The sequence below is a fragment of the Microchirus variegatus genome (genome assembly GCF_963457635.1).
Source record: "Microchirus variegatus genome assembly, chromosome: 5".
In the NCBI taxonomy this organism is placed as follows: Eukaryota; Metazoa; Chordata; class Actinopteri; order Pleuronectiformes; family Soleidae; genus Microchirus; species Microchirus variegatus.
In genome coordinates this window covers 15713437-15732581 of record NC_139806.1, presented here as the reverse complement: position 1 = coordinate 15732581, position 19145 = coordinate 15713437, and the positions used below count along the sequence as shown (strand labels likewise).

The 19145-nt window shown below is 41.2% G+C and overlaps 1 protein-coding gene across 2 annotated transcripts in view; it reads left to right on the top strand.

Annotated features, from left to right (window-relative positions):
• The window catches only part of LOC310927929 (ephrin type-B receptor 1), a gene marked incomplete at both ends in the record, with an annotated part of 159675 nt that overhangs the window by 83638 nt on the left and 56892 nt on the right, over positions 1–19145 (top strand). For both annotated transcript variants that reach the window (XM_083890359.1, XM_083890360.1), the window contains one exon: positions 15014–15169. In XM_083890359.1, coding sequence (XP_083746485.1) covers positions 15014–15169 — 156 coding nt within the window. The remainder of the gene's footprint in view (positions 1–15013; positions 15170–19145) is intronic.

Sequence of the window (19145 nt, the reverse complement as noted above, 5' to 3'; positions counted from 1 at the left end):
TGTCTGAGCAGCATTTTGTCGCCTGTTGTCAAACGTAGAAATAATAGCTTGCTCGTCACTAAGTATGCAACGAGAAATGGCTGTTGTGCACAACACATATTGTTGGACTCTGCCACCAACGATTTGAGTGACTAGGCACACTCCTGGGTGCTTTCTCACTTTGTTTGCTTCCACTTTCCCACTTTTCTCTCTCTGCCTTTCTCACATTCTATTTCCCTGATCTCGACCTATTTTCCTCTCCCACGCTGCGCCGCATACAGCCTTCTCTTTTGATCTGGAGCATTTTATCATTAGTTTCCATTAGGCATAATTGCAGCAGGGCCAATGAAACAGCAGATATGCAAGGACAGCTGGAGGAGCATCTCGCTGGTGAATGCATAATTGTGTTGGCATGGCTGTTTTTCAGATACTCAACGGCGTCACCGCCCCAGGGTGCAGTGCTTCTGATGACCTCACCAGCTCTGTTTTGCTCACGCCACCCCTACACTCTCCACCCCTACACTCTCCATCCCTACACTCTCCACCCCTACACTCTCCACCCCTACACTCTCCATCCCTACACTCTCCATCCCTACACTCTCCACCCCTACACTCTCCATCCCTCACCTCAAGTCTCCCACTTCAGAGATGCCTGTCCTATCGTCACGGATGCAGTCTACTAGAGATAGACCAATTGTGGATTCTGAAAAAGGCCGATAGCATAATGATAGTCTGCAGCCTGCATGCTGGTGTCAGTCAGGGTCAATGACATGCCAAGGAAACTGAACAATGTTGTATAAATGATAACATTTATTAAAAAAAAAAAAAAAAAAAAGTACATATATATATATATATATATATATATATATATATATATATATATATATTCCCTTACTTCTCCAATGATGGTGACTACCAAATTAGTTGTGCATCTAAAGCAGCAAGGTTTTTGTTTAGTGGACTACATGCGTGTTTGCTGGAAAATTACGAGGTCCAATGAATGCACCTCTGAGCTCAACATGCTGTGGACTCTGCATTACTCACACTCACTTTTATTTCAGATGGATCCAGCAACAGTCTGCATCGTTTTGTTTCATTAAGTATCAAAACAGTTGGTTTTGTTATTAGTCATCTGTCAAGTATTGACTGAACTGGTGAACTGTCCAAGGTCCAGCTGAGATAGGAACAGCTGGACAGGAACACCCCCCCCCCCCCCGATACCCTCCACAGTGGAGGATAAAGCGGTAGATAATGGATAGATGGATGAAGTATTGACTGAGAATTTGTGCGAGCCAGTAGCAACCATAGTTGTAGAGCCTCCAACCAGAGCAGTGTTCTGCTTCTCCACATGATGGGTAGAGGCAGCACAGCCATCAGGCAGTATTAGAGCCAGGGTCCTCCGAGCCAATTAATCAGCTAAAATGATTAATTGCTAAATCTTTGCTCTACAGCCAAGGGTAGAGCCTTGGGCTGCTGTTGTATTTTAAGAAAGCCATATCATGTTTTGCTCTTCTCCTTTGCTTTCTTGTTATCCACCTCCGAGTCAAATTTGCTGCTAATTTCTGGCCTCCTCTTTGACGTACATGATAATGTAAGCATAGGTAACATAGACTGCATATACTGTACTTACTATTTGGTTATAAGTCAGCCACCATGTTTGTGGTGAAAGGGCCACTAATGGTTAAACTCACTGAGATTGTTGGTGGGTATAGTAGGCAGTTTCAGCTGTGTGATGTGTGCCAGAATATTTTGGTGTAAACATTATGTTATGCACGCTCAATTAGAGATCAAATTAGGGAATGGCAAACAGCAAAGGGACCTTCATTTTCTGGTTGTTTTGTCATTTTACTGCTCTGCTATGTTCAGATGTGCATAATTACTCGTCCCCCATAACGGGCCTCGACACTGAGCAATTTGATGTACGCTATATTATCTAATCCCCACTCCTCCCAAAAAAACACAGTACTAGTGATGATAAATCCTCTAGTGAGTCTCATCTTCCACCGCAGAAATATTCCCTCTGCAATAAAAGTTTAGAGGATTCATTAGAACTCTGTTGACTCACTGTCTGTCAGTTTAGGTGATATTTTGGTGACATATTTGTAGTGAACTATGGATCAATTGTTTCTTTCTTGATGCCTTTTAGCGTCCACTGACGACGACTGGGACGTTGAAACCTTCGAATAATGTCTTCAAGATTATTTTAGTGGTGCATTCTACATCACGGCATACGTCGGGGGTTTGTTTTCATATATATTGAATGATAAATCAATGTAATTATACTTTTATAAAACGCTAAACACCGGCTACTTTACCTGCTCTGAAGACATTTATTGTATTTTATTTATTTATGTATTTATTTAAGGAAAGGCGCAATGCTTATTAATAAACATAAAAATGTAAATATGCCAGGTTGTAGCCTGAGGCGAATTTCTGCCTTTAGTCCCTTAGCAGGTCGATGGGATAAAAATGAAAATACATTCAGGGAAACAAAAACAAAGGGACAAGAGCTACACACACACACACACACACACACACACATACGTATGTATGTATGTATATATATGTATATATATGCATGTATATATATGTACGTATATATATATATATATATGTGTATATATATATGTATGTATATATGTGTATATATATATATGTATGTATGTATATATGTATATGTATGTATGTATATATGTATATGTATGTATGTATATATGTATGTATGTATATATGTATATATATGTATGTATGTATATATGTATGTATATATGCATATATATATGAATACATAGATGATAGTGAAGTGCTAATGTTTAATTATTGTACATGTAAGAAAATATGACGTGCATTGCTGCATAATTGCTTGTTTGCACACAGCCCCCTTCAAATATTGCACCCTGGTGGAAACGCACATAAACCTATTGCACAAACCCCTTACACATCATTTCACAAATCTATAGATGGTTTATACGTGGTTGTTTGTACTGTCGAAGTCCACCCTCAGAGTTCACCAATATTATTGCCCTGTCAACAAACGCACGTGTAACCACAGCATATATTCCGCAACCAACTGAGGGCAGAACCTGAGAGCTAATCCTACAAGTGCACATTACGTATATTTACCTGAATTGATGAAAGAATGACATATTGATCCCTCAAAGGAATTAATCAAGCAGACAGTAAGAATCTGTTCTATTCCAAAGCAACATCTAATTATATTGTTTTATGACACAGGCGGGTTAAGTTCAGACCTTACAGGCACATCGACATATTGACACATTAACATTATTTTCCAGCTGCTACTTATTATCTGCTTGATTATACTGTTCATCAATGCTCAGTGTATATTATTTATTGCACAGCGTTTGGACCAATCAACAATAATATTGCACAGTCTTCATTCTTGTTTTTCGGTAATGAATAACTGCAGCTGCTCTAATCTATAATGTGCTGTAACCACTAATTACTGCATTGCCAAGCTATAGCTGTAACTGCCTTGCTTTAAGCCACGGCCTTTGTGTTTGTTCACTGCCACTTACATTTTCAATTATTGGCTTCAGTTATCCAAAACAACAACGAAATTTGGCACCTGAACCCATTTTTATTCCTCAATCAGCGTCGCATAGAGGACGTGTCTGTGAGTTTGCATGCACCGTATGAATGTGTGATTGAATGGGTGTGAATGGCAAAACTTTACCAAGTGACATATTTCCTGTCCACGATAATTTGATACAGGAGACAAAGGTATATTGCTGTGTGAACTAAGCTATTTCCCTCCTCAGTTGATTTACAATGTAAAATTTACCATTTCTCCTGACGTTAGGCTCTTCCGGTGTCACATATGAACAGAGAGAGAACACTGACAAAGTTTTTAAGTCGGGTTGATATGACAGCAGTGCACATCATGTTAACGCTGGGCCATAAAACAACCATAATTATGTAATCTTCTTCAGTAGCAGTACTACACAAATTCAGTAAATAAATATAATGTTCCATCTGTTTCGCATTTAATTGCTTTGAATATATTAACCACAGATTTGTGAATGTTGCTGCTTGTTTGTCATTTTATATACTATATAAAAAAAAAATAGTAAACCACACTCATAAGGTTTATTCTGCTTAACCTTTTAGGGCATACGGAGTGATTCAGAACTTTTCCATATTTTGAAATAAAAAAAAAGATAGTATCTCACAAACTTGGATGTAAAGACTAAGTCATCGCGCTGTGGTAGAGCGAGTTGTTTTTCAACTGGAAGATTGTGGGTTCGATGTCCTTTGGCAAGACACTTAACCCCTCGTTGCTCCTGATGGCTGTGCCGGCAGCGTGTGATTGGGTATGAACGATGTGCGATAGAAAATGTGCCGTATGAATGGGTGTGAATGAGTGAAGACCCTTGAGGAACCACGACCTCTGTAAAACAACCACATTGCTTCTCAGAGTTTTGGTTTGTGTTTCATAAACTATCTTAGATAAGTACCGCAGTAGCAGTATACTCACTCATGATGTCATCATCTTTCACGATGATTCAAAGGACATCACCCAACGCTATATTTTATAGGTTGTACATGTCGGAGACATTGTTTGGCAGAGCAACAGCAAAGACGCAAAAAAAAAAAAAAAAAAAAGCAAGAGTGGGCATCTTTAGGCTAACTGCTATAGATTAATTGATCCTAACCATGAAGTTAATGAGCTAGATCCTTTTTAAAAGAGACAAGTGCTGAGACAGAGGAAGCTAATGGTCTCTTACAAGCTGGAGTAGTATAAAAAAAGAGAAACCTATTTATCTTGGGACATATACTTTATTCACCATATGACACAACGGCAAAGTAATTGACAGGGCCTGTAACTGCCCGTTTTACTGCCTCGTTCTGATCAACCCTCCGCGCACATCATGAGCCACAGACGAGTCAACACGAGACATCGCTGAATTGTGGATATAAAACCTAGAAAGCTTCAAGCACATTACATTTTCTGTTAATTTGACAATAAAACTGGTTTAGTAATATCTTCATAACGGCGCATTCATTTGTCTAAAGTGGTATTCTGAGCAGGTTTCGTGACTTCATTGTGTCAGATCGCTCAAGTCGATGCTGCAATTATTATGCAATCAAACACAGACACTTAACTTCCCTTGACTGATTTCACCCCGTTATTGAGTATCTGTCCATCTTTGTCTTTCGTGCCCCTTCCTGTTTTAGCTGGCGTTGGTCAATGTGCGTAGTGCTCGCCTGTTTGGTTCTGATTACAGCCTCGATTGTAGTGCAGGCACATGTTAGTGCCTGCTGAGTGGTGATATGTTTCAAAGGGCAGCTTCTCTACTAACTTGCCAGCCAGGAATGGATTGGCACAGTGGAGTTTCCTGGAATACCAATGACTCCTTGTCACCTCTGTTTTTTTTTGTTTTTTTTTTTCCCCCATGCTCCTCTCTGATGACTTCCCTATCTTGAAAGATATGCCAAGTACCTGGGCCCGTACAGTACCTGCATCTTACTGGAAATATAATCGACGTGAACCAATGTGCACGGCACGATACAGAGTGGCCAACTGCCAACGCAACATTTGGTTGTGACATGTTTGTGGTGGGATTGTATAGCTGTTGTGATTTGTGTCACATGAAGCGCGCGCACACACACACACACACACACACACACACACACACACACACACACACACACACACACACACACACACACACACACACACACACACACACACACACACACACACACACACACACTCGCATGCACATACAAACACACAACTTGTGCATGTACTTTCTCAAAGCCAGATTTCCCAGTCGGCTGGTCTGTCATTGGCCGGCTGTTCAAAGGGGATATTGTGGGCCAAAAAAAATACTGGCTGTGAGGTTACCATGGTAACAGCCTGCCCAGGGGTGTGGGCAGCTTGCTAAATTGTTCACTGGTTTGTTAAAGCTCACACACAAGCACGCGCACACATGCACACCTTCATTTTAATAGAACGCGTTCTCCCTACAGTCTTTGTCTAACAGATACTATACGTGCCCTTTTTCGTTGGCTTTAGTCGTCTCACTGTTGTTTTTCATGTCCGAATGTAAGCGTAAGAGGATTGTTTTCTTCAACTGGACTCTGTCTTATCTTGTTGGTTTTAATTTTTTATTTTACTGCTGTACTGCCCTCTGTTGAATTCATGGTTAGTTTGTTTGTCCATGCACCAGTAAGACGTTATTATGTACTCAATATTAGTACAGTCTGTCACAGACTACGTCAGTATGTCGAATTCAGCTGTAGCATTTCTTCCTTTAACATACTGTACATCCCCCCAGGTTGCCGAAGCAAGGATGTATGATGCTGTGGGACTCAAAGAAACGCCCCGTGACACAGCACTGAAGATGCATCCAAACAATGTATTTTTAATGGGGGTTTTTTTCCCTCATTTTTCTCCTCCTTATTTTCTCTTTTTTTTTTAGTAGACACCGCTCTCTTTTCTCACAGAGTACAGGACTCACCAGCAATGTGGCACTATGTGGAGTTCTACAAAGCCCGCCTAATTGGAAGGTGTCCGAACATTCTTCAGGGGTGTTAAGTTTTGTTCACTGGGACTTGTGCAGATTCATGTGTTGGCGTATTAGCTAGTTGGGAGGACAGGTATGTCAGGATAAGTGGGGTTTGGACTAAGACAGCAGGAAATTTAGAAGAGTTATGTATGTGTGTCTGTTTGTTTGTGTGTGTGTGTTTATTACGTCTTTGGGACCTTTTCTGGTAGAAACGCTGACTTTTTTCTGGCACAGTAGTCCTCACGGGAGCCAGAGCTCGGTCCTAATGAGGCAGAACCTCAATTCAGAGGCTTTGATCTAAGTTACAGTAACAAAGACGTGCACTGAGGTTAGCTTCAGGGTAGTTTGAGGCATTAACTAGTAATCGTTTAAGTTAGGAATTGGCTTTGGCTGCACAAATGAAGTGAAGTCAATGCAGTCTCCTAACAAGAATGGCTTTACAAACCGTGTGCATTTTTTTTTAACAAAGATGGTGGGAGTGGGTGCTTCTTTGTTGCTTGGATTCTGACACGGCCAGAAGGGACAGATGATTAATGATCAGGGGGAGTGTTCCGTGGGAGGAGCTCTTTAGTACCGCAGGTCCTTACAAAAGCAGATAAGGTACTGCTCATTTTCCACCATCCTTTCATATCTGAGAAAACCTCTCTGGCTCTCTTTTATGCCTCTTCACATTCTTTCATCCTCTGATTAGAAGGTGATACGGGAGGTCGAGACTTGCACTGACTAGCCCTGCCATGAGTTGTCACCAAGGTTAACTCTGTCTTCCAGACGTAACTCTGTGAACCAGACGTGACCACACATTATACCCAAGTAATATCTTCAAAAGTCTGTGGTAACATAAGATCTCAGTGATCACTAAATTCTTTGCCTGCTTTTTAAACAGTGGATGTCATATAATAAATAATAATAATATATATATTATGATTTATCGGAGAATCAAAACAATTAATTTGAAGTGAGACTGAAATTAAAGATGCAAAAATAGTGAGTGTAACATTATCACTTATTGTTAATCACAGGGTTCAAGTGAGTCCAGTCTCGGACTGAAATATTTGGTGCAACTTATGTGAAAGGCCTCATATTATGCAAAATCAACTTTTTAATCATTTTAATCCTTATATTTGGGACTCTGGAGGTCCTAAAAAAAGATGATTCACTCATGTTTTTGTGGTCCTCCTCAGTCTAAGTACAGGAGATAAAACATGCGTTTTTGACTTCCGCACTCCTTGGGACGACACAATGCGCTGAATTTCTGGAATTGTTGTCTCACGGAGCTCCGCTTTGTCCGTAAAACACGCGAGAGTGTTGGCGAGGGCAACGGTATCCGAAAACTGGACCACGAAAAGTTCTATTCTTGGCTCCACGGTGCAGCACAGAGTCCTACACAAACTTCCAGCCTCAGAGGATTTATCTGTCCATGTTATATGTGAAGGCAATGTGCCTGCTAGAGCCTGCAAATGATCACTTTTCCAAAACTGCTGTTGCCTCTGTGGCTGTTTTACTTAGGACACCAGGGAACTAGTTTAACTTGGAGAAATAGGATATAATGTGGGACCTTTAATGTTTATGAGAAATATGCCCGATAGTTCTTGAATCAGTTTCTTCAAATTAATAAATCATAACCCTTAAAGGCAATTGACACTGACTTTTAATAGTATTTTCTGATGCTACTTGCAAGGCTTTGTTTCAAGGCGTGCCACTGTCTCAAATAATTGTATTGTGTGTTTTTTCAATGACCTTGTGGAGAAAACGAACACCTGGGCTGGAAAAGCAGCTCATTACGTGGATTGTTGCGGGAAAATGAACAATGACAGAAGAGCGAGAGTGAATACCAAGTGGCTGCAGCGCTGCCTTTTTGTTTCAATTTTGGCTGTCCATGCCGCTTTTGTGTCCTCTCTGTCAGATAAACATTAATTTAACCAACTGATTGATATTCTAAAATGTATCCCATAACTGTGTCTGTAGACATTTGGAGTGTGTGTGTGTGTGCGAAGCCTCCTGTGGTTCGAGTGTGGGGAGCTGTCATTCTGAGTGACTGAGCAAGAAAACAGAAATAGGGGTCAACTGGGGTCTTGACCTGATCATAAGCCTATCTGTATGAGTGTTTGTGAGCGAGTGGGTGTATGCATGACTCTAAAGCCCTTTAAAAGACCGTGATCCATCCCATGTGATGCGTGAGGGCTGGGGTTAAGGGTGTTTCTGGGGGGCAAGGACTTTGTACTTGGAGGTCAACTGACACGAACACACAACTTTCGCCTTTACGTCGGTCACACGCCCTGTCTGGACACGGTCTTAAACACTTACACGGATAATATCAAGTTCTTACTTTTGTGATTTCAAGTTCTGCATGGCATCGTTACTTGTCATTATGGTAACACTTAGGGAAATGAGGGAACACATATTTACCATTAACTAGATGCTTACTAACATGCATATAAGTTGCATACTGGCCCTTTATTAGTAAATATTAAGCATTAACTACCTTATGTGGGAATGATCTTAGAGGCGCCATATGTAAGAATGTGGCCAAAAACGGTTACTACATTCAAATTCAAAATACCGAGGTCTTTTAGGTTTCGTTTTCTGACGTAACTGGCAACCCGTGGTTGCTCGGCAGCTGAGACTCTACTGACTACAATGATTGGTAGACGGTGGTAGGTGGCGCCACATGCCAAAACATGATTTCAAAACATAAACATGATTTGCAGTCTGCAAAATGTATATTTTGTAATGCAAATATTTTGGCTGTACTGTTGTTGTTGGTGAGTTCAGTTTGTTATATGAACATTATTCCTGAGTCTCTGTGACATATTAGGAGGATTTTATGGCCAGTTGATTTAGATTTATTACATAATGCACCTTAAATGTTGTAATAGAGGTATATGCAAAATAAGGTGTTTATACGTGCTTAATTATTACTAATAATGGGCTATTATACAACTATGCTAGTAAGCACTGAGTTACTGGTGAATGTGTTACCTTTATTATTTTACCTGGTAAATACTTTATCAAGGAATATGAATAATGGCTTAAATTATCGCTGTGAGTACGGAGAAAGGCACGTTTTTCCCATTACCGAATGGAACTCTTTGCTTTCAATCTCAGATTTATGATAAAAGCTCCGCTACGCTCTCGCATGAACTGCGACATGTATTGTATTCCTCACAATTTACTGCCGAGCCATTTGTAGAGTTTTAAAATGTCATACATATTTGGAAAATGATGCCAGACAAAAGCCAGGGGAGGACTTAGTGCACTGTGACTTCGATTGGGCCTGAATAGAAAAAAGAAATATCGCCAAATCATTTTGTTCATAATCCATCGCTTTGGCTTCCTTGCAACTTTGCATTTACTTTTTTTTCATTTCACTCACACCTGCTGATGCTTATACAACGAGGTAATATAATTCTTGGTCCACAATAAGTCAATAAATCTCCTGTCTGTGGTTTCCTTTATTTTTTTACGGCCTTAATATATTTAACAACTGCACATTCTAAACACATTCACCTTACATGGCGCAATGCCAGTGCACGTCCATGTATGATGCATTGCCTGCGGTGTACACTGTATTATATGCTACGCCAGCACATTGCTTTGCCTCACACACTAACCGTCTAACGCCCAGCTCTGCACACAATCAATTAAAGTTTCTCACCAATCACTATATAAGTCTTGGTTTAATTGAGACGGATCAAATATTTTATATCGGAAAATGGACATTATATAATGTTGATGGCTACGTTCAGATAGAGACTCAGTTAAAGACGAAGGGCACCTGCGATGGGGGGGAAAAAGGACTTGACTATAAAGAGCTGATCATCTCATCTCCCCCCGATCGGGCTCCCTTTGACGTGAGGTCACTGCTGTTAGACCGTGATGAACACCGAGCAATGATCCACAGCTGACAAACCTCTGTCAGCTCACTGCAGAGTGAGAGACAGCGAGAGCAGACGGGACCTTAACGACGACTCAAACCTGTCAGTCAAGGAGGGGGAAAAAACGGCGAGGTGAGGTGAGATGGAAGAGGAGGGAGAACAACGCACTACCAGTAGGACAAAAAAACAAAAAAACAAAAAAAGATGTGAGAGCAGAGGAGAAGTTAGGGAGAGAGAACAGCAACAGAGAAAATCTTGCAGGGACCACTTGAAAGGCTGGAATGTTATGTTTCTGCATGTAGCCAGTTCAGTTGTGGGTTATTCTCCCACTGGGGGGCGACTAATTGCTTGTTGATCTAATGCTCTATCCCCTCATGTCCCTGAAAACCAACACATTTGCTGAGTGATGGCTCTACGTGTGTTTTTTTTTTTTTTTTTCTTTCTTTCCCTGGGACAGGAACTCCTGGCCTCCTTCAGTCTAAATAGTCACAGATCAGGAGGAAAGACTTTGGGCTCGGTTCCAAATCTGATGAAGCATAACGCCGCTCAGCCCACCGCTGCCCGCCCCTTAGAACGAGACCTCTGAGAGTTTGCAAACATCAGTTTCTCATTCTCCCACTCTCACTTTTCTTTATCCGCTTCTTCCTCCCTCTGCAACGGCAGTTAATTAATGAGTTTAATGCTAGGTTTCGTGTCAACGTAATGTGTCCATTAGAGAAGGAGCCGCGCGCAAGTGTAGGAGTTGTTATAATCACAACAGACATCCATCATGCTGCTGTGTGTGATGTGTTTATGTGCTTGTGAGTTTGTTTTTGCCTCACTATCACACCTCTTATATGCTGATTGCAGCATCTTCAGTTGTGCAAGGAGAGGCAGAAAATGATCTGAGGTTCTGTAGAACATACGCTAGTCAAGTGGCAGAAAATATGGGTCTGCCGTCGCATTTAATGGGGTCAGCAGTGGTTACACGTGTCTCTGTGTAAATCAGTTCAGTAAATGTATTCTGGAGATGAGGTGTTAGCATTGATGCCAACGGGGGGGGGGATTCTTCTCTTGGTTCCACACTGTGTATGTTTATTTGCGTGTGCATGAGGATAGGTGTGTCGGTCAATGCTGTGTCTCTCGTGTGTGAGTCAGCGCAGCCTCCCCTCTTTCGATTCACTTTTGTCCATTTATGATTGTCCGCGTTAGCCACTGTCTGTCTGTAAACACACAGCCTGAGGCCACAACGCAACACACATACTGTGCTTGCACCCCATTAAACACACATTGAACAAATAATTATGTCCTTTTTATTTTTTTATTTTTAAAGGTCCCACATTATGCAAAATCAACTTTTTAATAATTTAAATCCTTATATGTGGGACTCTGGAGGCCCTATCGGTCGGCAAAGTGTGAAAAAAGATGACTCACTCATGTTTTTGTGGTCTAAGTACAGGAGATAAAACACACGATGATGACTTCGGCACTCACTGGGACGTCACAATGCGCTAAATTCGTATGGAATTGTTGTCTCACGACGCTCTGTTTTGTCCGTAAAACACGAGAGAGTGCTGGCGAGGGCAGCGACATCCGAAAACCTGAAGTCCCCGAATAGTTCTATTCTTGGCTCCACAGTGCAGCACAGAGTTCTACACAAACTTCCAGCCTCAGAGGATTTTTCTGTCCAGTGGATACATGTTATATATGACGCCGATGTGCCTGCTAGAGCCTGCAAATGATCACTTTTCCAAATGCTAACTGCTGTTAGCTCCCAGTAGCCTCTGTGGCTGATCCCTGTCCCTTAAGTTTTAATTTTACTTTTCTTTAAGATGGACCTAAAGAGATACTACTAAACAGAGTGTTCTGAACAGGGCTGTTTTGGCAGGGTGATTGAACTGCTGTGGTGCTTCATTCTTACAGTATTTTGGCCAAAGCATGTCACAGACATGTTCATTAGGACACCAGGGAACTAGGTTAACTTGGACAAATAGGGTATAATATGACTCCTTTAAGAGCCACGGCGATTGAAGTTTGAGTGAGTGGGTGAGATGGCGAGACGTATGCATGCAAGTGGCTCTTTTCTCAAACCGATATGCAAATTTTATAAGGCAAAGATGATGACTCTTCCTCTCTCCAGCCGAAAAATGAATTTTTGATCTGTGTTTTATCACCTTGTAACCGCTGATATCTTTGCTTTATAAAAAAAACAGCTCTGCAGCTGTAGTTTCAAGTCTCATTGTTCTCGGGTCTGAAGAGTTTGATCTGAAATCTCATTACAGGTCAAGTGAGGTCACACACCTCCACGCCAGCACACGCTCAGTCTCTGTCTCCCAAAACAGAGACATTACTGCCTTCACTGTCCCCATCCGTAGCTTGAGCAGGGTTCTTGTCCGCAGCATAGCAATGCGTTTTGCTCAAAGGAATATCTTTGTTCAGTACGGCTGGGATCCACCTCTCAGGGTTGTTTTATAAGCTATACTTTGTTGTTGTTGTTGCTGTGGCCCTGGTCATGTGAGTTTGTATGTGATGGTGGTCTAACCATGTGTGACCAGTGCGGTGTGACTAGACATTAGGTCGGGCAGTTAGGCTCTGCTGTGTCTGTCGGCCACACTAAAGGAGATGGGTGAGCAGCCGCTGCTTGGAGCCGCAGCGTGAGTTGTGTGTGTGTGTGCCTGATGCCTCCTCTTTCTGCTTCACTCGCTTTCTGTCTTGCTGTTCCTCCATCTATGCTTCCAAAACAGTCTGGCTGAATGCTACGAGGAGAGGAGTCTTAATAATTTCTACCTGACTTTTTTTGTTGTCTGTTGGCAACATAGCTCGAAAAGTCGTGGACGGATTTGGATGAAATTTTCAGGAAATGTCCGCAATGAGACCATGAACAAGTGATTAAATTTTGTCACTATTGTGTTGGGGGCTGAGCTGCCTTGGTGGAGGTCTGCGCTCTCTGAGTGCTTCTATTTTTTTTTTGTTTGTTTGTTTGTTTTTTGTTTGTTTTAAATAGCTTCGTAAAATTGACTCCGGCTTCTCAACCACTAAACCATTAAGAGGCATATTTTTTTTAAACTCATAATGTTTTATTACATTATTATTTACTGTTAAACTCTGACATTCAGAGAGAATTTGACCTTGGTCATTGCTGCTTCAAATAGCCGTCCATTTACCAAGCAGTCTTAACATAATAGAGTGAAGAGGACTTTTAATCCGATACAATACTAACATTCAAGCAAATTCAATATTGATTTAGCCATTTCTTTTTCCCTTTTAGAATCTGGAATATTTAAACAAAGGCTCATTGTTTTCCACTCAAGTCGAAATTTACTCCCAAAATATTACTGTCATGTGTTTGTCGGTGAGACATTAGCATGAGAATCTACCCTACATCACACATGTTCAGCCTTTTACTCACACTTTACAATCCTTTACTCAGGCAAACAGGCACATCTGTTGAAAGATGCCTGTCCCATTAAAATTTACAACCCCTCCCCCACGTAGTGCAGCGACGCCACAGTTTTCCTATCTCATCTAAAATATTTTAGCTTGCATTTATCATAGTTATTATAGTCAGTAAATCCTTCCTCGCATGTCAGGAAAAAAACAGCTCGGTGTTCTTATGGGATGGATTGGGTTATTGCCTGGACATAGTTGCAGTGAGTTGAGCCAACACGGCCTCCAGGTCCAGGATCATCACAATCCTCGCAAACACAGCAGTGTGTTGCCTTCACGGTGCTTTAGGTCGTCTTTACTGTATGCTATGATATTTTGCGACCTTTAGTCAGGCATGTGCTGTATTTGGACATCTGCAGTCAGAGATGCAACACATGTTATAAAAATATTAATACAGGTGGTGAAAATGTACTTCTGTGTCTGCATACATATAGTAGGCTACCTTATGGAATGTTTTCTTTTTGGACACAAACAGAAGACAATAAATATACGGCATATTTCCATTATCAGCACAGTGTGTAATACATTTGACAGTAACACATTGTAATGTTTAAACAAAAATGAATGCATTAATTACAGTGTTTTTTTTTTGTTTTTTTTTATTAATATTATGGCAATTTCTCAAGTATATAAATGTCTTAAATTCTACTAATCAATTCATAAATGTATTCTTATTAATATTTCTTACAAAACATTTACGCAGAAATGACAGTTTTGGCTCTTATAAATATTACGGTATTTGTACGTATTTAAAACAATGGTTAATAAGTTTAACATTAATAAAATTACAGCAAAAAAAAAATATTTTTGGTGAAAAATATTTACGGTATTTCACTGTTACAAAACGGTATTATACTCTTTAAGTTTACGGTTTTTTTCTGTCATGGTTTTCACTGTAAAATCTATGGTGATTTTTTTACAGTGTATGTGCTTGAGTATAAGCACTGATGGGTAACAGGAAAATAGTGTTCGGGTTGGTTGCCAGTATTATTATACAAATATTATTTGTTGATTTCCTTTTCCATTCCTTCACTTGAGCTTTTTTTTTTCAATAAGACATCCATCTTTTGGAAATGACAGTTTGTCTTCTTAAAAATGTGCATCCCCATGTGAAATGTTAGCAAAACACTGCTCTCACGCAGTACTACTACTTTTTAAAATTCATGATTTTCTGTCATTGTTTTTCTGCTCTCACAGCATGCCCGCCAGGCACGTTCAAGTCAGCCCAGGGCCCTGGTCTGTGTCTGCAGTGTCCACCTAACAGCCGCTCCACAGCTGAAGCCGCCACCGTCTGTGTGTGCCGAAATGGCTACTACCGCGGAGACGCTGATCAACCGGATGAACCCTGCACCAGTGAGTATTTTGCACATGACACTGAACCGACACTAACACAGTCAAATTCTTATAGTCATGTAAGACAAGCACTTGTAACAGGCGTATCATTAACGTAGGCTATACTTGACATCAATATTGAATGTACAGGTTGTCCAGGTTGAACCATCCGTTTCCAGGAAAAGCAGCGTCGCATACCTAGTGCCAGTCAAATCTGTGCCAATCTCCTCTGCGCCCGCCGTTATTGTTACAATACAGGATTTCCATCATGGACGTCTCCATCACTGAGCCAATGTGCTTCCTCTGTTTCCTCTCAGTTATCACTCTCTGCCTCTGTTCCTCTTTCCTGCTGTTGTTCTTGCTTTATGCCGGCTTTCATCCCCCGAAGACCTAATTACTTAGGCAGATGCTGCAAAGCTTCGACACTGTCCTGCCGCTATCCACTGGAGATCCAATAAGGCCTCTTTCTTGCAGCGCCATAGTTATCTTAATATGATGTAAAAGCAATATGCTAAGCCTTCCTGTCATTCTGTTAACCCCCCGTTTCACTGAGGGAGCCCACGTTGGTTTACCTATATCTGCCTTTACTGTCACAGAGGAGTCTCCTAATGTCTTCCTCACACTGTCAAACCAGGAAGCCTGACTGGTGTGGTTATGTATGCATTTCACCATGGATAATTCAAACGTAGCTGTCGAATTGACCTTGGCAATGCAACACACGCTCTCTTCCTAAGCAAACGTAATGTATTCATAACAAACATTTATGGAATTCACCTTTATAGACATGTATCATTTTTTTTAACTCCACCCTCGCCTGATATACTACATACATATGTTAAAACTCATAGGCCACCATTAGATTTGTTGTTTTAGCAATTGTATAATGACCATACGGTATAAATATTCCTTAATCACTTTATTGGAAAAGAAAATACGGATGCACTTTTAATAACAAAAAAAAGCTCCTTCAACTGTTTAAAGTCTCAAATATTTCGTGTGGTCTGCCCTTATACTCAAATAATAGCACAATTCTTAGTAGAATGGGTTCATTGCAGAGGAATTTTCCCTGCGGTGATTAATAAAGTACCAAAAATTCCAACAATTCGAACCCTGGCTCTAGTGCAACCCTAATTAATGTCACTGCTAAAACCTGTGTTTGTCCTACTATTTAATATCCATAAATATATGCTAAAATATCCTATAACTCAAAGCCTTAATTGTTCCCCAAGCAATCTCCTTAACGTCCCCACGGTGGTGATCCTTGATCAAATCCCTGTGGTCTGTGTTCGGTTTTCACTTTACTTTATCATCTTACTTGAGTCTCATCGCCTCTGTTCTCCCATTGTGTTCTTGTAATCCTCCGTCTACTTCACCTTTGTGCTGTGCTATTTCTGCGAGTTTTTCATGACAATATATCTTGCATAATAGATCATGTGCGGAAAAATAAGATTTTTTTTTAAATCACAACTATTCAGTGCACTGTGAAATAAAATATTCATCACAAGAAACTTTATCCCAATTCTTTGAACATGCGTTTTTATTTCCCATATGTAACACTTTGTAACATTAACTCCACTCCTTCCTCACTAGGAGTTAAAAGTTAATCTGCAAGAGCACATTAGAAACCTTCTCCAAAGTTTGAATCATAGCGGCAACTGAGCGTGATGCTTAGGCTGCCCTAGATCTCAGCGGGGGGGGGGAGGGGGGGCATGCGGCGCAGTAAGATCATTTGTGTAAGAATCTCTTTAATGCAGGTCCTGATAAGAGCACTGCTTGAGTAGCTTAAATCAGGCCAATCTGTAGCAGCAGATGCTGTAGCATGAGCTCTTCGCGACAGCGTCAGAGGCTCAGGTCTCTCTGTGCTCCAGATCAGTCTGATTAGCTTGCTGATGGATTGTCCAGTGGCTGGCTATGTCAGCGGGGGGGTTTTTATGCTGTACACCCGACTCCCCCCCCCCCCCCCCCCCCCACGCCCAATTCCACCACTTTCCCCCAGGGATATGCCAAGGATGCACTTCAAACCAGCCCTCCACCTCCCACCCCTCTTTTATTTCAATCCTCTGTCTTGTGCTGATTCCAGCTCATGCCTGAGGGGAGGAACACCAAGTGTTCTGTCTCGCAGCGTGAAGCCCACTCCTCTCAGCTTGGCTACCCATCGTTGCAGGTTTTGGGACAGTGGTTTGTACTGCGTTCCCTCATGGTTCCCTTTACAGGCTCCAGTTCCCATTCTCTGACGTACCTTTCGAAAACCCCGTGGGTGTACATAATGAATGAAAAATAATTAATATGTGAAAATGATGCTGTGTGGGGAAGCCGGTCAACTCCAACATACTGGGTGAGTGGGGTTTTTTTTTCCTCAGTGTTTGAGACAGAGACAGAGGAAGAGACTGACTGAGGGAACTCGTTTCAGGCAGTGAAACCAGCACTGATTGCTCTGTAGGGGAGAGGGGATGCACTGATGGAGCTTTGTGGTGTGAGGAACAGTGAAGAAAAGAAGGGATTGGTGGTAAAGGACCATAAAAATCCCTGTGGAATGGATGCAGCACAATAATATCTGGATCAGTCGGTGCATTTACGTTTGGTGCATGCTCACAAGTCTGACTCCAGTCTGACTAAGTGTATACATGCAGTAATAAGGACCATTTTCCAGATATGTTAGTCTGACTAAGACAAGCTCGATTTTATTCGGACAAGTTTGTATGACATTAACAAAACCAAATCATTGTCTTAGTCTGACTAAAATCTGACTTTAACCATGCATGTAAACACACTGACTGATTTTAGTCTTAAAGGTCCCATATTATGCAAAATCAACTTTTTAATCATTTAACTCCTTATATTTTCTGGAGGCTCTACCAGTCGCCAAAGTGTGAAAAAAGATGACTCGCTCATGTTTTTGTGGTCCTCCTTAGTCTAAATACAGGAGATAAAACATGCGATGTTGACTTCCGTGCTCACTGGGACGTTCGTTGTCTCTCGGAGCTCAGCTTTGTCCGTAAAACACACAAGAGTGCTGGCGAGGGCAACGGTATCCAAAAACCGTAAGTCGGCGAAAAAGTTCTATTCTTGGCTCCACAGTGCAGCACAGAGTCCTACACAAACTTCCAGCCTCAGAGGATTTATTTGTCCAGTGAATACATGTTATATATGACGGCAATGTGCCTGCTGGAGCCTGCAAATGATCACTTTTCCAAATGCTAACTGCTGTTAGCTCCCAGTAGCCTCTTTTTAAAGAGATACTACTAAACAGAGCGTTCTGAACAGGGCTGTTTTGGCAGGGTAATTGAACTGCTGTGGTGCTTCATCCTTATGGTATTTTGACCAAAGCATGTCACAGACATGTTCATTAGGACACCAGGGAACTAGTTTAACTTGGAGAAATAGGGTATAATATGAGACCTTTAAATAAATGACTGATAGCAGACTGGCACAATACATTTTTATAAATAATGTAAAAATGTAAGCGTAAGCGTATGTGTTTACATTTTCGAAAACAACACTGCCAACCGCCAAGCAACTCACGAGGGAAACACTTGTAACTGAATCTAAATAAATACAGCGGATGAGAAGGAAAAACAGGATGATTCTGACATACTTCTACATTCTTTCGTACCACAAACTGGCTCGTGATACTTGTGGCTCACACTTTGTACATACATATGTGGCCTTTACCTTGAAAACCTTCTAAAGCCCTGTCAAACACTACACCCCCTAACACACACACACACACACAAAACCCATCAAAATTCCTTCCTGAAAGGATGGGGCTGTCCATTTTTCCGTTCACCTCATCATTTATTTTTTTTTTCTTCTTCCCTCTGCTTGCCTATACTCTGCCTTTCCTTTCTTCTTCTTCTTTTTCAAAGAGAAAGAAGAGCGAGCCATCAAAGTGCACACAAATCCTTTTTCTCTACTCCCCAAACACACACGCACACTAAATCTGTTGTCAGTTCTGGAGTCAGTTGAGTGTGCTTCCCAGAGCTCAGCAGTCAGTTTT